General features: G+C 43.6%; 2 protein-coding genes and 1 long non-coding RNA gene across 8 annotated transcripts; 2 read left to right on the forward strand and 1 right to left on the reverse strand.

Annotated features, from left to right (window-relative positions):
- On the forward strand, nucleotides 1-7,014 carry eef1da (eukaryotic translation elongation factor 1 delta a (guanine nucleotide exchange protein)). 5 transcript variants are annotated; one of them, XM_067252442.1, is made up of 11 exons: nucleotides 1-72; nucleotides 518-551; nucleotides 1,489-2,111; nucleotides 2,902-3,019; nucleotides 4,067-4,138; nucleotides 4,742-4,798; nucleotides 5,363-5,444; nucleotides 5,604-5,704; nucleotides 6,090-6,284; nucleotides 6,466-6,660; nucleotides 6,904-7,014. In XM_067252442.1, the coding sequence occupies exons 3-11, from the start codon at nucleotides 1,489-1,491 to the stop codon at nucleotides 6,940-6,942; spliced, it is 1,482 nt and encodes a 493-aa protein (XP_067108543.1). In that variant the 5' UTR covers nucleotides 1-72; nucleotides 518-551; the 3' UTR covers nucleotides 6,943-7,014. The 5 variants fall into 5 exon arrangements, with proteins under 5 accessions (XP_067108543.1, XP_067108544.1, XP_067108545.1 ...); XM_067252443.1 differs by lacking the exon at nucleotides 4,742-4,798; XM_067252444.1 differs by lacking the exon at nucleotides 4,067-4,138.
- Nucleotides 7,015-7,845: 831 nt separating this feature from the next.
- Nucleotides 7,846-19,285, reverse strand: ftr87 (finTRIM family, member 87). The gene is made up of 8 exons (XM_067252441.1): nucleotides 19,075-19,285; nucleotides 9,868-10,306; nucleotides 9,687-9,773; nucleotides 9,311-9,544; nucleotides 9,029-9,188; nucleotides 8,744-8,803; nucleotides 8,597-8,653; nucleotides 7,846-8,511 (listed from the first exon to the last, which is right to left on the reverse strand). Exons 1-8 carry the CDS (start codon nucleotides 19,221-19,223, stop codon nucleotides 7,964-7,966), a joined length of 1,734 nt encoding a protein of 577 aa, XP_067108542.1. The 5' UTR covers nucleotides 19,224-19,285; the 3' UTR covers nucleotides 7,846-7,963.
- LOC136958499 (uncharacterized) lies at nucleotides 10,523-13,297 on the forward strand. Of its 2 annotated transcripts, XR_010878695.1 has the most exons (4): nucleotides 10,523-11,188; nucleotides 11,425-11,663; nucleotides 12,150-12,334; nucleotides 12,585-13,297. It is a non-coding gene; the product is annotated as an uncharacterized lncRNA (long non-coding RNA). The 2 variants fall into 2 exon arrangements; XR_010878694.1 differs by having other exon boundaries at nucleotides 10,523-11,663.
- Nucleotides 19,286-19,449: the final 164 nt, after the last annotated feature.

The raw sequence follows: 19,449 nt of genomic DNA on the forward strand, positions 1-19,449 counted from the left end.
TTCCACCGACAGATTACAGCCGAGAGCACGCACAGAACACTTTCCATCTCTAAAACGTTGAAAATACTCAGAGTAAGTTAAACTAAATTACAATTTCACAGCACGAACTACTTATAATTGAATACACTACTCGTAAATGAAATGAGTAGCGATCACAATACTCATTAATAAGCGCCACGTGGTCTCCAAGTTCGTGTGCTTGTCAAACTTAGAAGTTTCAGTGTCAGAACACCGCAAGGAACCCATAATTCAGAGGACTCGTGTGCTAAACGTATTTTGACATTTCCAGTTAACTATCTCTTAACGAGTATTTTAAATTGTTCTCAAGCCTTTAAAAGTAAACTTCAAATCGTCTTTGAGGCTGCTGCTGTCTGGAGTTAAGGTTTATTAATTTGGTCGAGGACGCACAATAATGGTCGTTACTACTGTTAGTTTGTCAGCTGATTTTGCACTGCCACGCGTATAGTCAGAATATGTTGTTAATAAACCCACTGTGTTTCTCTATTGGTTATTTAAGTAAGCTCTAGCAGAATTTATCTCGTAAGGTGAAGGTGAGTATTGACAGGATATGGTGATGTTTGAAGTGCCGCTCATGACTGGATTCACTAAACCTATGCCAGATGTCTCCCTGAACTTGATTGGTTTATTTAACTACAGCTTTGTTAATTTTGGCATTTGAATTACTCAATTAAATTTACTTATTTAATTAGTAAGTTTTGCTTTGTGGATTGTTATATGCCGCTGCTAAACATTGAAGTGCAGCTTTATTGACTATTTTTCAGTAAGTTGAAAGTTAAACACTTGTGTTTTGTGTCTGTAATGTACAAATCAAGCATGGAATGTTTGAATTTGTAGTTTGTTTGTTTGTTAGTCTTAACTTTTTCAATGACAAAATACATGAATTTTATATGAAGACTTGCTTCTGAGCCCTAATAATATATATTAAATATTTTAGATTTGGGCTACTTGAAGATATGTACAAAATGCATTTTAATCCTTGTCTAAAGACGGCATAAAATAATGTTAGTGTTAAGCACTCCTGAAACTGGGACCAGCAAATTTCATGTATCTTGAACTAAGATGTGCATCTTGACCCAGCTGGGCTTTGTGTAGGTGTAATGTACACAAGTATGCTACCGATTTGTAAATTAATATTTTAAATAAGGGTTGACGCAGTGTAAGAATAACGATTTGTGATCATGCTGTCAAAGTAAATACGCTTGATTCATTTCTCATCTGTTGTTCATCTTGCTTGTTCAGTCAAATGGTCAATAGATCAAACCTGTCATGATCAATATTCATTCCTCTTTTTGCAAAGACTGCCTTGGCCTCAGCGCTTGTCTTTACCTGCAAGAATGGCTTCCTCTCGTCCTTTTATCTGGCATCCTCTCTATGGTACTACTAACTCCACCAGTAACACGCCCCACCCTCGCTCCTACATGTCGCCTCTTCCTCCTTCTGCTTCTCTTTGCTGACACCTGACGCAAGATGGAGCGTGGAAGGGACCCCTATGATCAGCCGAGAATGAACGGTCGCCGTGGGGGTGGACCTCAAAATGCTGTGCCCGTAGGGGCCGTCCGTGGAGGAAACGGGCCCACTCTCGCCAGGGGCAACCTGAACGGGGACGACATTCACGTGGGGAGGAGGCAGAGACGAACCCGCTCGTCCCAGTCCGAGAGCCAGGGGTCCGGGGCCGAAGAGGAGTGGGTGTTCGGGTCTCCCATGGAGGGGGCAACCGCCCTCCAGGGCCTGCTGGGGGAACGCGTGTGGTACAACCGCAGGGCCTTCGAGCAGGCCGAGAGCGCCCCCCAGCGCAGGAACGGCAACCAGCCTCCCCTGTCGTCCTCCCCCAGGAACCAGGGCAGAGGCTCCCGTACCCTGACCTTCCGCTCCAGACGCCCGCAGCAGCACCAAGGCCCCCCAGAGGAAGAGCACCACCCCAACTCCTACTCCCAGTCCCCTGGTACAGAAGGCTCTAAACGCCCGCCCGCCCAGGGTAGGAGTCGCGCCCGGTCCTTCTCTTCTGAGCCCCATGAGGGCCGGGGCCGGGGTTACCGTGGCGCCAGGAGGAGGGGCCTCTCTGAGACCGAAGGCAGGCCTAGAAGGGACAAGTATGACACACCTCTCAGGGAATGGGAGAAATGTTTGATTTGGGTTTTTTAGTTCATTTTGTATTGTATTTTGTTTTTGTATGCATTTTTATATTATGTTTTTGCATTTTTTTGGTTTGGTCCCTGTTTAGTTTGTGCTAACTTGTGTGGATTTTGATTTCTGCTGTTTAGTTTCCTTAAAGTGTCTTGTCACCACACCAGTGTGAAAGTTCCTCAAAATTCCTAATGTCGAATATAGTTGATGTGACATGATGGGCGGCCCTCGTTCTGTGAAAGGGGTGGAGACCTCAAGTCCTGTAAAGAGAGTCCGTAGTGGCGCTGACCACACCATTGTTCTCCTTAATCCAGAGTTAGCAAAGCAGGCAGTTTTGTTGCATTGAACAGAGGAATGCTTGAATGGCAGTCTGCTGGAGTGACATGACTGTCCGTGGTCTCGGTTATTCAAAGCGACGTGACATTTCTGTTATATTTAGTGTGAGTTTAACCTCAAGTGTACTAAGCCAACTGTATTATTGTTTTCTTATCGTTGACATTAAAGCTTGGTTCATGGCTGTTTAGTTTTTTTTTAAACTTGGTGGCCTTTAACCTCCTGTAAATTGTTTTGCATTCTGTCTGCATGGTGTTTCCATCATCCTTGCTACATTTGGTTTGTCAGTGGTATGCTGGACTAGTGCATTCAGAATTTCACTAGCAATGTCCTTGTACAATCTGTCTGACCGTTTCATTAGAAATCGTTTCACAAACACGTGATCAATGAAAGTGACCACTGTCTTCCCTTGGTCCCTGTCAGCATCAACATGAGTGGACTGCAGTGCCTTGCCCAGGAGAACATCTGGTTCGACAAGCCCCACTATGATGAGGCGGAGAAACGCTTCTACGAGGGGGCCAACGGACCTTCACACCAGCAGGTATTCTACTCTTTCCTACTGTATATACAAGTGTTCTACCCTCCCCTACTGCACAGTATATACAGGTATTATATCCTGTAATAGACAAAGGGGATCCACTGGGAATAGTCTATTAGAGAGACCCTGTCAACACACACACATTGTATTGTGTAAAAGTCAAGGTTTTTACACGTATGCTATCCCAAACATTTTTGGCCCATATTTTCTGTATTTGTACTGCATTATAAAAGCGTTTTTTTTATTATTTTAAAAACAAATATGTGCCTAAGACTTTTGCACAGTACTATGCTAGACTCTATTCCTCAGTTTGAACACAGCGTAGGGGATCACAAGGGTGTCCTGCTTCAGCCAGACCAGACAGAGTTCACCTTCCCCTGTGTGCCTCCATGTCACCTAGCTCACGGGCCTGCATGACAGGGTCAAGTGCCAGGTTTCGTCCAGCTAATGTGACCGTGGCGTCAGCTGCATGGCACAGCTGCCTGTCACTCACGGCTCTGCCGCCGCGAGGTCTGTTACATCACGGCCTCTGTACAGCGCCGCCTCCCAGAAGCGGGCCGTGAGAGTTAAGCCACTCAACTTTTAAAAGTAGCTCAGCTGATGAGCGGCGGTCAAGTGGCATGGCAGCTGTCCTCCTGTTCAGAACTGGGGCGGAGGCTTGAGCACATTCTGTTGCCCTCCCTCCCTCCCACTTCCAGATATACTGGTGTCTACCCAGGCTTTCCAGCACGCGTCTTAGTAAACCACATGAAAACGTTTAATTTGTTGTTCCCCATGCTCGTTCACATTGCTTGCGTATACTTTGCGTGTGTGTGTGTGTCTGGGTAGCCTGTGTGTGTGTTTCAGGACCGTCCTTGGATCAATTCAGTCAATTGAGAGGTGATTCCACGCAACGGGTTACTTTCTGAATTGACGGAATTGAATCCGATGTCACCCCTCTCCCTGTCTGTGTGTCCACCTGCCTGCTTCTGTTTGACCTGCCTTCCTCACCACCCACCCCCACCTGTCCTGCTTCCTCCCCCGTTGCCGTGCCTCCCCCCCGTCCCTCAGGAGACGGAGGCTAGTGCCATCCTGCAGGAAATTGCTAAAGCCCGCCAGAATATCCAGCAGTCCCTAGACGGAGTGAGTACTGTACCATGAACATTCCAGTCAGCCAGTACTGTCCTCTCGAATGCCCTCGATCCAGCCTAAAATGGGAGGATAACAGAAATAATAATGGTATAAAAATGGACTAGCCACCTAATATCCTCTGTCAGGGCCAGTAGTAACCAAAAAACATCTAATGTTGTATTTGATGGTCCCCTGTACCATGATGTCCGTAACTTGAGGTCTACTTACCCACTTAATGAGTACAATCGGATGATAACGTCAACATATTTGAAGGTACTGCGATGTCAAACTATCACCCTGCTGCTCATTGCTTGCCTCTTGGCTCTGCTTGCTTGTCTCACTGTGATTTATCTTAATCAAAGGGGTCATGTGTTTGTTTGTTTGTGTGTGTCTCTTTCCTGCTAACCTTTTCTTGTCTGCGTACGCTAAATGTACCCTGCTGTTTGTCTTTGCGGGATATACTCTATGTATGTGCCTTCAAGTATATGCATACAATATACATTTCTCTCTTTCTGTCTTTCCATTCTTTATCCCCCTGCCCTTTGACCTTTTCCGGTGATGATGGATGAATGAATGGGTGTATGAATGAATGGGTGAATGAATGAATGGGTGTAGGTGAAGACAGCCCTGCAGTTGGGCAGAGAGCGCCCACAGAAACGCCGGCACAGGAACGTAAGTTCCCAGCGTGTTGGGAACCCACAAGCATGTGTGGGCCTGGACCCTGCCCACGTTTTGGGTGTGCTCTGCTCAGTGATGTGGCACCCTCCAGATTTCACTTTCTCTCCCTGTGCATTTGTGTCTGGTGGTTTTTCAGTGTGTTTGATTTAATGGAAAGACTGCTTACGAGCTAGCCTGCATGCTGGCTGGTTCTTTGTTGACAGGCATTTTTTATTTTAATTTCTCTCTCTGGAATCCAATCATTTGGGCATCGTTTGATTGGAGTGTTGTGTTGTACTAATTTTATTATTTGGTTTAGACGAGAGAGGCTGTGTCCAGAACAGCTTTGTGGTGTTTCCACACCAGAGCATGGTTTTGGTGTGTCATGGCCAGGCTCTCGTGTCGTTGTGTATTTAAGCCTCTAATCTGGAACTTAATGCATATGATCTCCCTTTGGTGATGTACTATTTTGAGTTGTTGATCTCCTGGCATGGCTTTGGCATGGACGTCCCCTCCCTGTCATGGTGACAGGGATCTGAAACAGCAGTCTCTCACCCAGCTGTGTGTGTTTGTGTGCAGTCTTCCTCCCATGCCGGAGGTGACCAGGAGCTGGTGTCTCGCATGAAGAGCCTGGAACTGGAGAACCAGGGCCTGCACAAAGGTAGGCTGTGGGAAGCAACACCTTGAACCATCTGGGAAGTCTTACACAATATGCCTTCCTGGTTGGATTTGTGTTGCTATTGGACTGTGCCGTTTCCAGCGCTTCTTCTGTTTGTAATTCTCGTGTGTGTGTGTGTGTGTGTGTGTGTGTGTGTTTCAGTGGTTGGTGATTTGAGGGCAGCCCTATCCAAGCTGGAGTCCAGAGTGTCATCCCTGGAGAAGACTCCCAAATCAGCAGCAGCAGTAGTCCCCTGTGCCAAGGTTAGGCACAGACACACACAGACTATACCAGTGGTTCCCAACCCTGGTCCTCAGGGAATGCCTGTCCTGCATGTTTTAGATGTGTCCCTGCTCCAAAACAGCTTATTCAAATGAATGGGTCGCTATCGAGCTCTGCAGAGGCCTGCTTATGACCATTCATTTGAATCAGCTGTGTTGGAGCAGGGAAACATTTAAAACATGCAGGATAGGTGTTCCCTGAGGACCAGGGTTGGGAACCACTGCCCTATACAACCAAGGCCCTCGGAAGGGAATATAACGCCTCCACTGACAAGCAACGTGTTGGGAGTCTGTCCATGGGAGTTAGCCTTGAAAGCATCACACTCCTCCAGCTGCAGCAGTTCCTTGACCCCCCTCCCTCCCTCAGGCGGCCCCCGTCCAGCAGGTGAAGGCGGCGCAGAACGGAGACGAGGATGATGACATGGACCTGTTCGGCAGCGACGAGGAGGAGGATGCGGAGGCAGAGCGCGTCAGGGAGGAGAGGCTGGCGGCTTACGCAGCCAAGAAGTCCAAGAAGCCCGCCCTCATCGCCAAGTCCTCCATCCTGCTGGACGTCAAACCGGTCAGCTCCTCCTCCCTGGTCACCTATGACCTCATCCACACTTTTTTATCAACAATCATCCATTTAACTGTCCATATTACTACTGTCCATTTCTTCTGCTTCTCTGTCTAAGGTTATTTGTAATCTGGATTGGGTGATCACCATCCTTCTTTCTTATTCTTTGTTTGTTTTGTACTCCCAGTGGGATGACGAGACAGACATGGCGAAGCTGGAGGAGTGCGTGCGCACGGTTCAGATGGACGGCCTGCTGTGGGGCCAGTCCAAGCTGGTGCCCGTGGGCTACGGCATCAAGAAGCTGCAGATCTCCTGCGTGGTGGAGGACGACAAGGTGGGCACAGACATGCTGGAGGAGGAGATCACCCAGTTTGAAGACTACGTAAGTACACTGCTCCCAGGACATCCACCTATGTCGTTCCCAGGTCAGAGACCGATGCCTGAATTCACACTTCATCAACAACAATTGTTTTAATATGACAAATGACACAAACCTATTTGGTCAATTAATATTGCATATGCTCTAACATGCATGCTTATACATACAACTCCTAACATATACAGCACTTGAAATAGTCCATAAGTGAAAGATGTATACTGATGTCCGGTTTTTGTTTGGTTTCAGGTCCAGAGTGTTGACATTGCTGCATTTAACAAGATCTAAGTCTCATCAGAAATGTTACTGTTGCTCTCGGCTTGTTCGGTTATCAATAAAATGTTGAGCTTTAAGTACAAACATGTCTCTTCCTTCATTAATTTAGAGGGCAAAGATGTACATTATTAAACTGAAGGTGAATTCCGACATCTCACATGAACACAATGTAACTTAAGTTCAAATAAACATTTAAAATTTGGATTTGAACCCAGCATGTCTGAAAGAGCATGCACACTAACCCAGTGAGCTAACAGGGGAGCCCTGCTTTCTTCTGGTTTTATGACACCCCAACTCTGCAGGTTGTTACATCTAGATATTTCAATGTCAAATGTAAATGTTGAGTGGAGATTGTTATGATCCCTGATAGCTCAGGGGTTAAGGATGTGGGCTACTATGTGGGGGATCTGGTGTTCAAATCTGGCTGAAGGATATTCTTACAGCTAAATGTTTTGCTCTTCGACTTATAAATAAAACTGATAAAACGTACATTTATTTTTAGACTCTTGGTTGAGCCTTTCCTGGTGGGACAGTTGGGAGAGGGGATCTGGACAGTCGGGGAGTGCGCTGTGGTTACAGGGATCTGGGCCCACGGATGTGTTTGGCACTACGCTCTGTGCTGAATTTGAACCCAGGTCGTTGTGGTTTAGGCCCTTGTTTTCAACCCACTACACCATGGGGTTCCCCTTCTATATAACTCTATATACTATCATTTTTTCCCCCACCCCAAGTGCTTAGTGCTGAATGAAATGAAATTAGGTTACTAATGTGATTGCTTTATCTGTAAATTAAATTAATGCTTTTTCAATGACTTAATTCATTGAAATAAAAATATTTTTTCTGAACTTCTTTGATTTGAATATTTTTTGGTAATGCATCGTGTAAGTCTTAAATTTCAATCTTTATGGTCTTAATGTCTTAAAAATGTCTTAAATTTGACTTACTGAAACCTGCAGGAACCCTGTACATAGAAAAAGTACATTAAAATCCATAAAATTGTATCTCTACAAAGTACACCGTTAAATCATTCGTTTCATGACCAAACAACACGTTTGTGAGGAGAGCCTAGTTTCAAGGTGGACCCCAGTCCCATCCAGAAGCCGGGGTAGAGAGGCTGAGTGAACGTGGTCTTGGTCCTATGAAGCAGAGTCATCTTATCAGAGACGCTGTAGAAAGACAGCGTTCCAGACCCGTGGTCCAGAAACACTCCTATCCTGTTGGAGCACGGGACACCTATAGCTGTACTGTCCTTGTTGTGTTGGAAAGAGCAACCGAGATTGGAGCAGTCCAGGCTCCAGGACTTGGAATTGTGTCCCAGCTTGCTGTCGCTCCCTCCCCCTGTCCTGGTCATCCCTTTGTAGCACGCTCCTACGGAGACCCCCCTGGAGCCCTCCCACTCCACCTCCCAGTACCTGCGTCCGGTCAGGGGCTCTCGACACAGCACCTGGGCCCAGCTGGTGAAGCGCTCCGGGTTGTCCGGGTACAGCTGGGACTCTGACAGTGTGGTCGCCCCCTTCCTCCCGTCAGACACGCGCAGGTAGGGATTTGCTGTGTTGACGTCCAGCACCATGTCACTGCAATCTGGGATGAGGAAGCCAATGCTTTACAACTCGATTCCTTTTACAAGAGATGGGTAACCATGCGCTGTACCGTAAAACACACTTACATTGTAGGAATTCTGACCTGGTTTTTGGCTCTGTGTTGGCTGTGGTACTGTTGTTTGCTGTCAGAGACAGATTTTGGGTGATTATGCTGTAAATTGCTTGGTTTAATACTACCGTGTTAAATGTTCTTCCATTTCCCCCAGACATACCTCTCTGAAGAGTTGTAGTGGATTGTGGATTTGATTCCTGATGTGGGCTTTCTTCCTTTACTATAAACAAAACGTGAAAGTCAATAGAGGTAGTAATAGTTCAGCGTGTCATTGTGGGTACTCGGTACTTACCAGGGCCGGATTAACAATTTTCTGTGCCCTGGGCAACAAGGCTCAAGGAGTGATATAACATTTTAGTTGACATTGTCCAGGGCCCCTTAGATGTCATGTGCCCCTGGGCAAGTGCCCAGTTGCCCTAATGGTTAATCCTGCCTTGGTACTTACTCTTATCAGAGATCCTGTCGATTTCCTTCTCACACACTTCCTGTAATCGATCGTGCAAGTCAACAAGGGCTCCTCTCAGGATTTTGTCCACAAAGCATGGATGGACGTTAATGCAGGGCAGATCCACAGACTGAGGAGGCTGATCGAGGGACCTGCACCTCTGCAAGGAGTTGTAACCGAAAATAACTCAAGTTAACGAATAAATCGATAAAGATAATTTAGTCAGTTGCGCCGATGCAAATACTACCACAGTATGTAAATGAAGGGAGGCTGTTTCAGTACCTGGAGGAAATAAATGTGGTCCTCGGTGTGTGAAAGCTGCTCTAGCTCCGAGTCACTCTTCCTCAGTTTAGCGAGCTCCCTGTCCAGCTTCTCCAGTTGGGTTTCTGCCTGGCCGACAGCAGCCTTCTCCTGGGCCCGCATCTCCTCTCTGACCTCAGAGCGCCTTCTCTCGACGGAGCGGATCAGCTTGGAGAAGACCCTCTCGCTCTCCTCCATGCCTGTCTCGGTGGCATGCTGGTCACAGCATTTGCAATGGTGTTTTTAACCCAAGTCTCACAGTATCATATGGAAAATGATAATTCTTTAGACTTATGTTATTAGAAAATGATCATTTATGGCATGCTGAATGGAGTGTTAGTACACTGGTGAAACTCACCTTGATGTATCTGATAATTTGCTTAAGCTTCTTTTCAATCTCCTTACATTTATGTATGGATTTTAAGGAAGCCTCATCTAGCTGTTTCTGTGAAAGAAAAGCAAGAGTCATATTTCCAAGTACCACACGTGACACACGTGTCATCGTGACTGGAAGAACATGTCGATTTTTTGTGAGCTACCTGTTGAGTTTTCCTCTCTGCTACGACTGAGACGGTGTCATGGTCCTTGTGGCTCTCCTTTGTACAAACAGTGCAGACACACTGCTGGTCAGTTCGACAATAGACTCTGAGCAGTTTGTTATGATGTGGACACAGCTTCTCTTTCAGTGAGCCCAAAGTTTGTATCAGTTTGTGTGTTTTCCCACAAAATTGTACCTCGTGTGCCATCAAGTGAGCGTCACAATAAGATTCCAAGCAAACGAGACAAGATTTCACGGCTTTGCTCTTTTTACTAGAGCAAATATCGCATTTCACAACATCCTCAGTCTTGGCACTTGGCTGTAGAGGCGTTCCACGTAATCCGGACCCTTGAAACTTCTCCACCACCTCTGCTAGGACTGTACTCCTGCTCAGTGTTGGTCTAGGACTGAAAGTCTGCCTACACTGAGGGCAGCAGAATTATGGCAAGCCGTTTTAACATTTATTTCTACAAACGTACTAGTCACTATTTTAAAGTTACTAGTACTTATTCTTTAGTTACTAGTAACTAATCCAATAGTTACTAGTATATATTCCCATTTTACTAGTAACTTTCATTAGATACTAGTAACTATTCTTTAGTTACTAGTAACTAATCCAATAGTTACTAGTATCTATTCCCGTTTTACTAGTAACTTTCATTAGATACTAGTAACTATTCTTTAGTTACTAGTAACTAATCCAATAGTTACTAGTATCTATTCCCGTTTTACTAGTAAGTTTTCATTAGATACTAGTACCTATTTTTTAGTTACTAGTAACTATTCCGACATATCCCGAAACCAATAAGTACTAGTAACTATTGCCAACAAGATATCTAGTTAACATGCAAATTAGCTTTAGAAGATATCTAGTTAACATGCAAATGAGCTTCTAAAGATATCTAGTTAACATGCAAATTAGCTTTAGAAGATATCTAGTTAACATGCAAATTAGCTTCTGAAGATATCTAGTTAACATGCAAATTAGCTGCTGAAGACCACACCTCACAGAAGACAGCACCACAGAGAAAATATCAACGAACCGATTTGAGAAATGGCACACCTATGTGTAATTGAAGAAATAGGACGAAAATGCAGAGCATTAGAAAGAGCTTTCCAACAAGCTAACATAAGCCACGCACGATTGATGCCGATTGAGTCATCACTTGTGAATTTAAGAAGACTGGACGGTATTTTATCGGTGGAGACAATGCAAGAACTTGTTGCTAGCCTTGAAGAACTCCGAGCTCTCATCACCACCACACATGCGATGTCAGGAGAGCACAGCGAAGACGCCTTTTCAGCCCCTCGTATGCCCTCAGGTAACGTTTGGATTTTACTTTTAGAATAACATTACTCGTACAATGGTAATATGGTGGTTAGCCAAATATACCTTGTATTAGAGATCCCTGTAGGTTATTACTTAAGATAGCTTGCTAGCTGTCGAGGGCCGATGTTATCTACCTTGACTTTACAGTATTGTCTTTATTAGCTACATTAGTTGCTAACGTTTCCTGACCATCTCTGCCCAACTTGTATCTCTAACTTATGTTCTCAGGCCAGCGAGGGAGACCTAAAATTGCCATAACAAGGCAGCAAATACAGTTCCTCGTGGGTCAAGGCTACACAGTCAAGCGGATGGGACAGCTGCTGAAATGTTCAGCATCTTTTTTATATCAGAAAACCAGAGCGCTTGGATTACCAATTAGGAGTTCCAGGTCAAGAACCCTAACCAATGAGGAACTTGAAGATCATATAAGAAGACTTCACAGACAGTTTCCAAGATCTGGAAATGAGGTGACATTGTTATAAGTGTATTATAACTAATCAGTATTTTTGTAACATTTTCTAGCATCCTGGCCCGTGTGATGTAGGCTAGCCTACACGTTTTCATTCTGAAAGTTTGTTGGCCTTTTTGTTAGCATAAATAGACGTATAATAGTGTTCATGCACTACCGCTCAAATGTTTAAGAACACCTAGGGTTATTAATGTTTTAGATAGAGTTTCACTAAGGTGACATTAAATTGATTAAAATAGATATCCAATACCTTACCAATGTTGCAAATATCTATCACTGTTGTAAATGACTGATTCATGATTACTAATGTAAATACAACTGCAGAGACATTTTCCTTTTAGCTCATTCATAATTAATTATGTTTGACTATTATTTCTGATATATTTAATGCCACCTTGGGGAATGAAGATTCAATTTTCTATCAAAACACGTCAATTTAGTAAAAAAATGTTTTACCAAAGGTGTAAATTGCCTGTGGTTTCAGATGATGAGGGCATTGCTGCGAGCAGAAGGATTCTTTGTAACACGACAGAGAGTGAGAGCGATGCTGACTTATATTGACCCAGCGGCTGCTGCGCGAAGATGGAGTGCTACCGTGGCAAGAAGAACATACCATGTGCCATATCCCAACAGTCTGTGGCATATGGATGGAAACATGCGTCTCATCAGGTATTCAGTTGTATTTGACAATTAAATATGCACTGTTGTACCAAGCAAACTACTTTCTTCTTCAGTAACCAGCTTCCAAAAGCTGTAGAACATGTATTCCCTGATTATCAGAAATTCAGCATTTAAGATGGTCAGCTGGAAAGAGAAACTAGTTTGTTTCTTCTCATATTCTACAAATGGCACCATTAAAGATGTATTGTATATAACTGAGAAGTACTAATTTTGTTGACCAATAGTTTTTCCTTTACAGGTGGGGCTTAGTTGTTCATGGAGCCATAGATGGATACTCACGCCTAGTAACATACCTAAACTGTAATACAAACAACAAAGCTGTCACTGTACTTACACAGTTCTTGAAGGCAACATGCCTGTATGGACTCCCATCCAGAGTTCGCTCTGATCATGGTGGGGAGAACACACAAGTAGCATTGTTCATGAATATTGTCCAGGGTGTAGAGCGCAGTAGTCACATAACAGGGGAATCTGTTCACAACCAGAGGATAGAGCGCCTCTGGAGAGACGTGTTCCTGCAAGTTCTACACTACTTCTACAATGAATTCTACAGCCTAGAGGATGCTGCCATACTAGATCCAGAAAATGACATCCACAAGTTATCACTACACCTGACCTATCTACCAGAAATTCAACGTAGGTTGAACATGTTTAGAGAGGCCTGGAATCAGCACAGTCTAAGGACAGAAAACAACCGAACACCCTCACAGATCTGGACAGAGGGCATGCTGACCAACATAGAGGCAGACAGCACTCCCATCAACAACGTATTTGGTGATGACCCATATAGGGAGGACAGTTTAGAGGCCCTTCTGGCACAACATGGCATCAACAACTTTCCAACTGACATAGAAGAACAGTTCCCAGCTGTAGTTGTCCAACAACTAAATGTAAATCTTAACCACCAACAACAGCAAGACATTTTGAGGGCTATAGAGGGAATTGTGGACTTGAAAGTGAAATATAGGGTCATACACAGCATTGTTGGCTGCCCTCTCCCCGCACTGGAAGACCTACACAGATCCTGTGCCCAGAACATCATAAAAGACACTTCACACTCCTGGGCACTCCCTGTTTAAAATGTTGCCTTCAGGCAGACAATACAGATCAATCAAGGCAAGGACAAACAGACTAAAACAGTGTCTATCCAACTGCAATAACCACATACCAACATAATGTGCACAATGTTATGTATCATGTAATGACTGTGTGTGGTTCTTTACGGTACAGTCTTAGGTATATTTATTTGAGTAATTTTAGCACTTTAGTAATTTTATCCTGATTTTTAAGTCAATGAATGATCCACTGACCGGAAGCACTTTAATTTCTTTGTACCTGTGACAATGACAATAAAGATCTATTCTATTCATTTGTGTTTGGGGGCACAGCCTGGCCCAAGGAAAATGCTGTAGACTGTAGTTACATGGAGATTTTTATTAATGGACCCAGTAGTGTTTGTTATGGGACAGTTTATACATGAGATGATCAATAAAACTACCATACCTGAGAAATCCCCAGAACAATATAATGATCAATTCTCGCAACTGGCTGAGCCTAAAACATCAGAACAATGGCCATTTGGTCTCATAGACAGAAGTCCTTGTATTCCACACGTACACTGGTACAACATGATACTAGTGTGTCCATTTCTCTCAGGCAGACAGTCTGAGAGATCAACCAGCCCAACACATATTTCCTACATTATCCTACACTAACTGCAGCTGAGGTGAGGCAGCGCAGATCAACCCTCGCAAGGCTCCTGGCCCAGACGGTATATCAGGTAGGGCCCTTGGGTTGTGCTGACCAGCTAGCAGGGGTCTTCAGTGACGTCTTCCACCTCTCCCTCAGCCTGTCTGTACCCCCCATCGCTTCAAGATGACCACCATTATCCCTGTGCCCAAGAACACCAAGGTCACATGTATGAACCACTATTGCCCGATAGCACTGACCTCTGTCATCATGAAGTGCTTCGAGCGGCTAGTCAAATCATTCCTCTGCCCCTCGCTGCCCCCCACCCTGGACCCAATGCAGTTTGCATACCGGTCCAACAGGTCTACAGACGATGCCATCGCTCTGACAATGCACACCGCTCTCTCCCACCTGGACAAAGGGAATACGTATGTGAGGATGCTGTTCATTGACTACAGCTAAGCATTCAACACCATTATCCCCTCCAGACTTGTCTCCAAGTTTGTGGACCTGGGACTAAGCTCCTCCCTCTGCAAGTGGATCTTCAACTTCTTGACGGGGAAGCAGGTGGTGAGAATCGGTGACCGCACCTCATCCACACTGATCACCAACACAGGCACCCCCCAGGGCTGTGTGCTTAACCTTGTTCACTCACGATTGTGCGGCAACCTCCTTGTTAAGTTTGCTGACGACACAACCATCGTGGGCCTCATCTCTGACAGTGTCAGCCTACAGAGAGGAGGTTGATGACCTGAAATCATGGTGTCAGGACAATAACCTCTCTCTCAACATCAGCAAGACCAAGGAGATGATTGTGGACTATAGGAGGCGGCAGGAAGAAGAGCATGCACCCCTACACATCAACGGATCCGAAGTGGAAGGTCAGCTGCTTCAAGTTCCTCGGGGTGAACATCAGTGATATGAAGATTTTCTATACATATGTGAGGTTGTCTCTTGCTGTGGTCAAGAGGTCACGCAGTGGGCCTTTGACAATACCCATATAGATCAGGGAATGTGCTCTGTTTAACCTTTGAGAAAAGTACAAACAATGAGTTATGACACATCACCAGTGTGCTATTTCTCCTGTGCATTAAGTTGTGAAATGTGTACTGTTTAAGGGCATGTTTTGGTGGTTACTATATCTGTATGGGCCAGCTCATGTATATAATGGACCTCTGAGAGACTTGTTTCTCTCACATGCTATCCCTCTGTCATGGACTGATGGCATGATCTGACGTTGTTACTAATAAAACCGAGTCAACCCTTTTCTAATAGTCGTGCCTCCTTCCGGCTTGCTTGGAGACAGAGATCTCATCCTTACAATCAGCAATGATCTCACCTGGTCTGCTCACACTTACAAAGGTGGTCAAAGCGGCCTGTAAACGCCTCTTCTTCCTGTGGAGACTGAAGAAGTTCAGCATGGACTCAGTTATCCTCACTAACTTCTACAGATACACTATAGAGAGCATACTGACTGGTTGCATCTCAGTGTGGTATGGGAGCTGCACAGACAGGGACCGCAAGGCCTTAAGTAGTGTGGTCTGTTCTGCTGAGTTCATCGGCAACACAATTCATGATGAATTCTCTTAGCCTTCATATATTGCATCATCAAGAAATATAGCTATTCAATTGAATTGTACTCAAAACAGAAAATGTCATTGATAATCATCCAGCTTGTTGTAGTGCTGATACTTCTGGCTTGTACATTTTGCCATTGAACCACAACTTCCACCAGTTATTCTTGGACAAAATACATATGAGATATATTAATTATACAGGGATGATACCACACTGGTCCCATGGGAAAATACAAATAATCATTAAGATATATTGTCTTCTTTCTCTGGTGTCTCCTCCGCACGGACAGACCCCCACACTAGCATCATGTTGTACCAGTGTCGGTGTGGAATACAATGACTTGTGCTTATGAGACCAAATGGCCATTGTTCTGATATTTTAGGCTCAGCCAGTTACAAGAATTGATGATTATATTGTTCTCTGGATTTCTCAAGTATGGTAGTTTTATTGATCATCTCATGTATAAATTGTCCCCTAACAAACACTACTGGGTCCATTAACAAAAATCTCCATGTAACTACAGTATACAGCATTCTCCTTGGGCCAGGCTGTGCCCCCAACACAATCACATACTATACAAATGAATATAATAGATCTTTATTGTCATCGTCACTGGTACAACGAAATTTAACTTCTTCCGGTCAGTGCATCATTCATTGACTCAATATCAATAAAAAGGATAAAATTACTAAAGTGCTAACATTACTCAAATAAATAAGAATTAATATACCTAAGACAGTGCCGTGAACAACCACACACAGTCATTACATAATACATAACATTGTGCACATTATGTTTTGGCAACATTAACAGTGGTTATTGCAGTTGGATAGAAACTGTGTTTTAGTCTGTTTGTCCTTGCCTGGATTGATCTGTATCGTCTGCCTGTAGGCAACATTTCAAACAGGGAGTCCCCAGGAGTGTGAAGTGTCTTTTATGATGTTCTGGGCTTTTTTGAGGCAACGGGATCTGTGTAGGTCTTCCAGTGCGGGGAGAGGGCAGCCAACAATCTTTTGAGCGGTGTTGATGACCCTCTGGAGCGTTTTCCTCTGAGCCACTGTACAGCTAGTATACCAAATGCATATGCAATATGTGGGGATGCTTTCAATGGAGGCTCGGTAGAAGGAACCCAGCAGTCTTTGTGTGATGTTATTCCTGCTGAGTGTTCTCAGGAAGTACAGTCTCTGCTGGGACTTTTTCAGCAGCTCAGAGGGGTTCACACTCCAGGATGGGCTGTCCTGTAAGTGGACCCCCAGGAAGCGGAAGTCCCGCCACCCTCTCCACACTTCACTCCTCACACGTGAAGTGTAACAAGTTTACTTTGTACGCTGTGTTGGTTGACTTTGACGGCACAGAGCACTGCCCAGCTTCCATGTCCAATTCTGTGCCCACGCCATTTTCAAAAAGCAGCGCAGCAGCCTGGTGAGCAGCAGAGGTGGATAATGTCAGTCGTCCTGCTTCGCCGAGGTCATCCATGTACCTGCAGTAATGAAAAACAGGACACAAATTTGGAACTACAGTCAAATAGTAGCCTTTGCCTCAGATAGGACAGTGGGGAGCGACAGGACACAAGTGTGAGAGAGTGTGCCCTAGCCAGCTGCAACACAGGTAAGGGCACCATCACAAACTGTTTAATGACACACATTTTGCATATTCTGAATGGATAGCCAATAACTTGTCATGCAACACCATAACCATATATTGGCCCTTATTGTTAGAACTAAGCTAAGGTAAATGCAAGTTCCATTGTGTAGTCATTGCCATGGTGGTTGTTTTGTTAAGGTCTCAAGGCATAAAAATGTCACTTTATGAGGTTATTTAACATTAATACGAGTTCCCCTAGCCTGCCTTTGGTCACCCAGTGGCTAGACATTTTGATTAGTATAAACCAAGCCCTGGTACTGTATTCTAGGTAGATAACATTAGCGCTCGCCAGGTAGCAAGCTAGTTTAAGGAATATAACCTATGGGGATCAGGTATATTTGGCTAACCATATTACCATTGTATGAGTAATGTTATTCTAAAAGCGAAATCCAAAAGTTACCTGATGGCATACGAGGGTCTGAGAAGGCGTCTTTGCTGTGCAGACATCGAGTGCGTGGTGCTCGAGTTCTGAAAGACTAGCAACACGTTCTTCCAATGTCTCCATCGATAAAATGCCTTCGAGTCTTCTTAAATTCACCAGTAATGAATCAATAGGCAATCAATTGTGCGTGGCGTACGTTGCCTTGTTGGAATTTGTTCAATAACACGTGTGTGCCATTTCTGAAATAAATTCGTGTCGATAAGTTCACTGTAGTGCTGTCTTCTGTGAGGTGTGGTCTTCGGCAGCTAGTTTGCATGTTAACTAGATATCTTCTAAAGCCGATTTGCATGTTAACTAGATATCTTCTAAAGCTAATTTGCATGTTAACTAGATATCTTCTAAAGCTAATTTGCATGTTAACTAGATATCTTGTTGGCAATAGTTACTAGTACTTATTGGTTTCGGGATATCTCTTGTTGGAATAGTTACTAGTAACTAAAGAATAGTTACTAGTATCTATTCCCGTTTTACTAGTAACTATTCTTTAGTTACTAGTAACTAATCCAATAGTTACTAGTATCTATTCCCGTTTTACTAGTAACTTTCATTAGATACTAGTAACTATTCTTTAGTTACTAGTAACTAATCCAATAGTTACTAGTACCTATTCCCGTTTTACTAGTAACTTTCATTAGATACTAGTAACTATTCTTTAGTTACTAGTAACTATTACAATTCTTACTAGTAACATTATTATTCTTACTAGTAACAAATGCGTTTTTACTCGTCATTGCTTATGACGAGTAAAAATGACTACTTGATAGTACAATTTAAAATGTTACTAGTAAAACGGGAATAGATACTAGTAACTATTGGATTAGTTACTAGTAACTAAATAATAGTTACTAGTATCTAATGAAAGTTACTAGTAAAATGGGAATAGATACTAGTAACTATTGGATTAGTTACTAGTAACTAAAGAATAGTTACTAGTATCTAATGAATAGTTACTAGTAAAACTGGAATAGATACTAGTAACTATTTGAATAGATACTAGTTGGACACAAATAGTAGATATCTGTAAAGCAGAGCCCCATAGGATACCATTGTAAAATTGTCCAATTTGTTACTAGTAAAACGGGAATAGATACTAGTAACTATTGGATTAGTTACTAGTAACTAAAGAATAGGTACTAGTATCTAATGAAAACTTACTAGTAAAACGGGAATAGATACTAGTAACTATTGGATTAGTTACTAGTAACTAAAGAATAGTTACTAGTATCTAATGAAAGTTACTAGTAAAACGGGAATAGATACTAGTAACTATTGGATTAGTTACTGGTAACTAAAGAATAAGTACTAGTAACTTTAAAATAGTGACTAGTACGTTTATAGAAATAAATGTTAAAACGGCCTGCCATAGCAGAATATCCCTTTCTGCTTGTCCTTGTTCCAGTAGCCCTCAATACAGTCCATACAATAACTGTGTCCGCAGGGGATTGTCACTGGGTCCTGTAGCACATCTAGACATACTGGACAACTAAACTGCTCCTGTTCTACAGAAATGCTAGTGGCTGCCATTTCATACAGGTACAACGCAAGGTTATGTACAACAGGAACTGTTGTGAGAGGAACAGAGATGGGCGTGGACTGTAGATCTTTGCGTGATTGGGGAGATGGAGGGTTCTCCAGTTTCGCCTCACTGCCAGAGGCATCCAATCAAAAGCCAGGACTAGGAGTAACAAAAAAAAAAGGAGTAGGCTAAACCAGAGGAATAGTAAATAAATCAAAACAAAGGTACAGTTTT

This window comes from Osmerus mordax, chromosome 16 (assembly GCF_038355195.1).
Source record: "Osmerus mordax isolate fOsmMor3 chromosome 16, fOsmMor3.pri, whole genome shotgun sequence".
Taxonomy (NCBI): Eukaryota; Metazoa; Chordata; class Actinopteri; order Osmeriformes; family Osmeridae; genus Osmerus; species Osmerus mordax.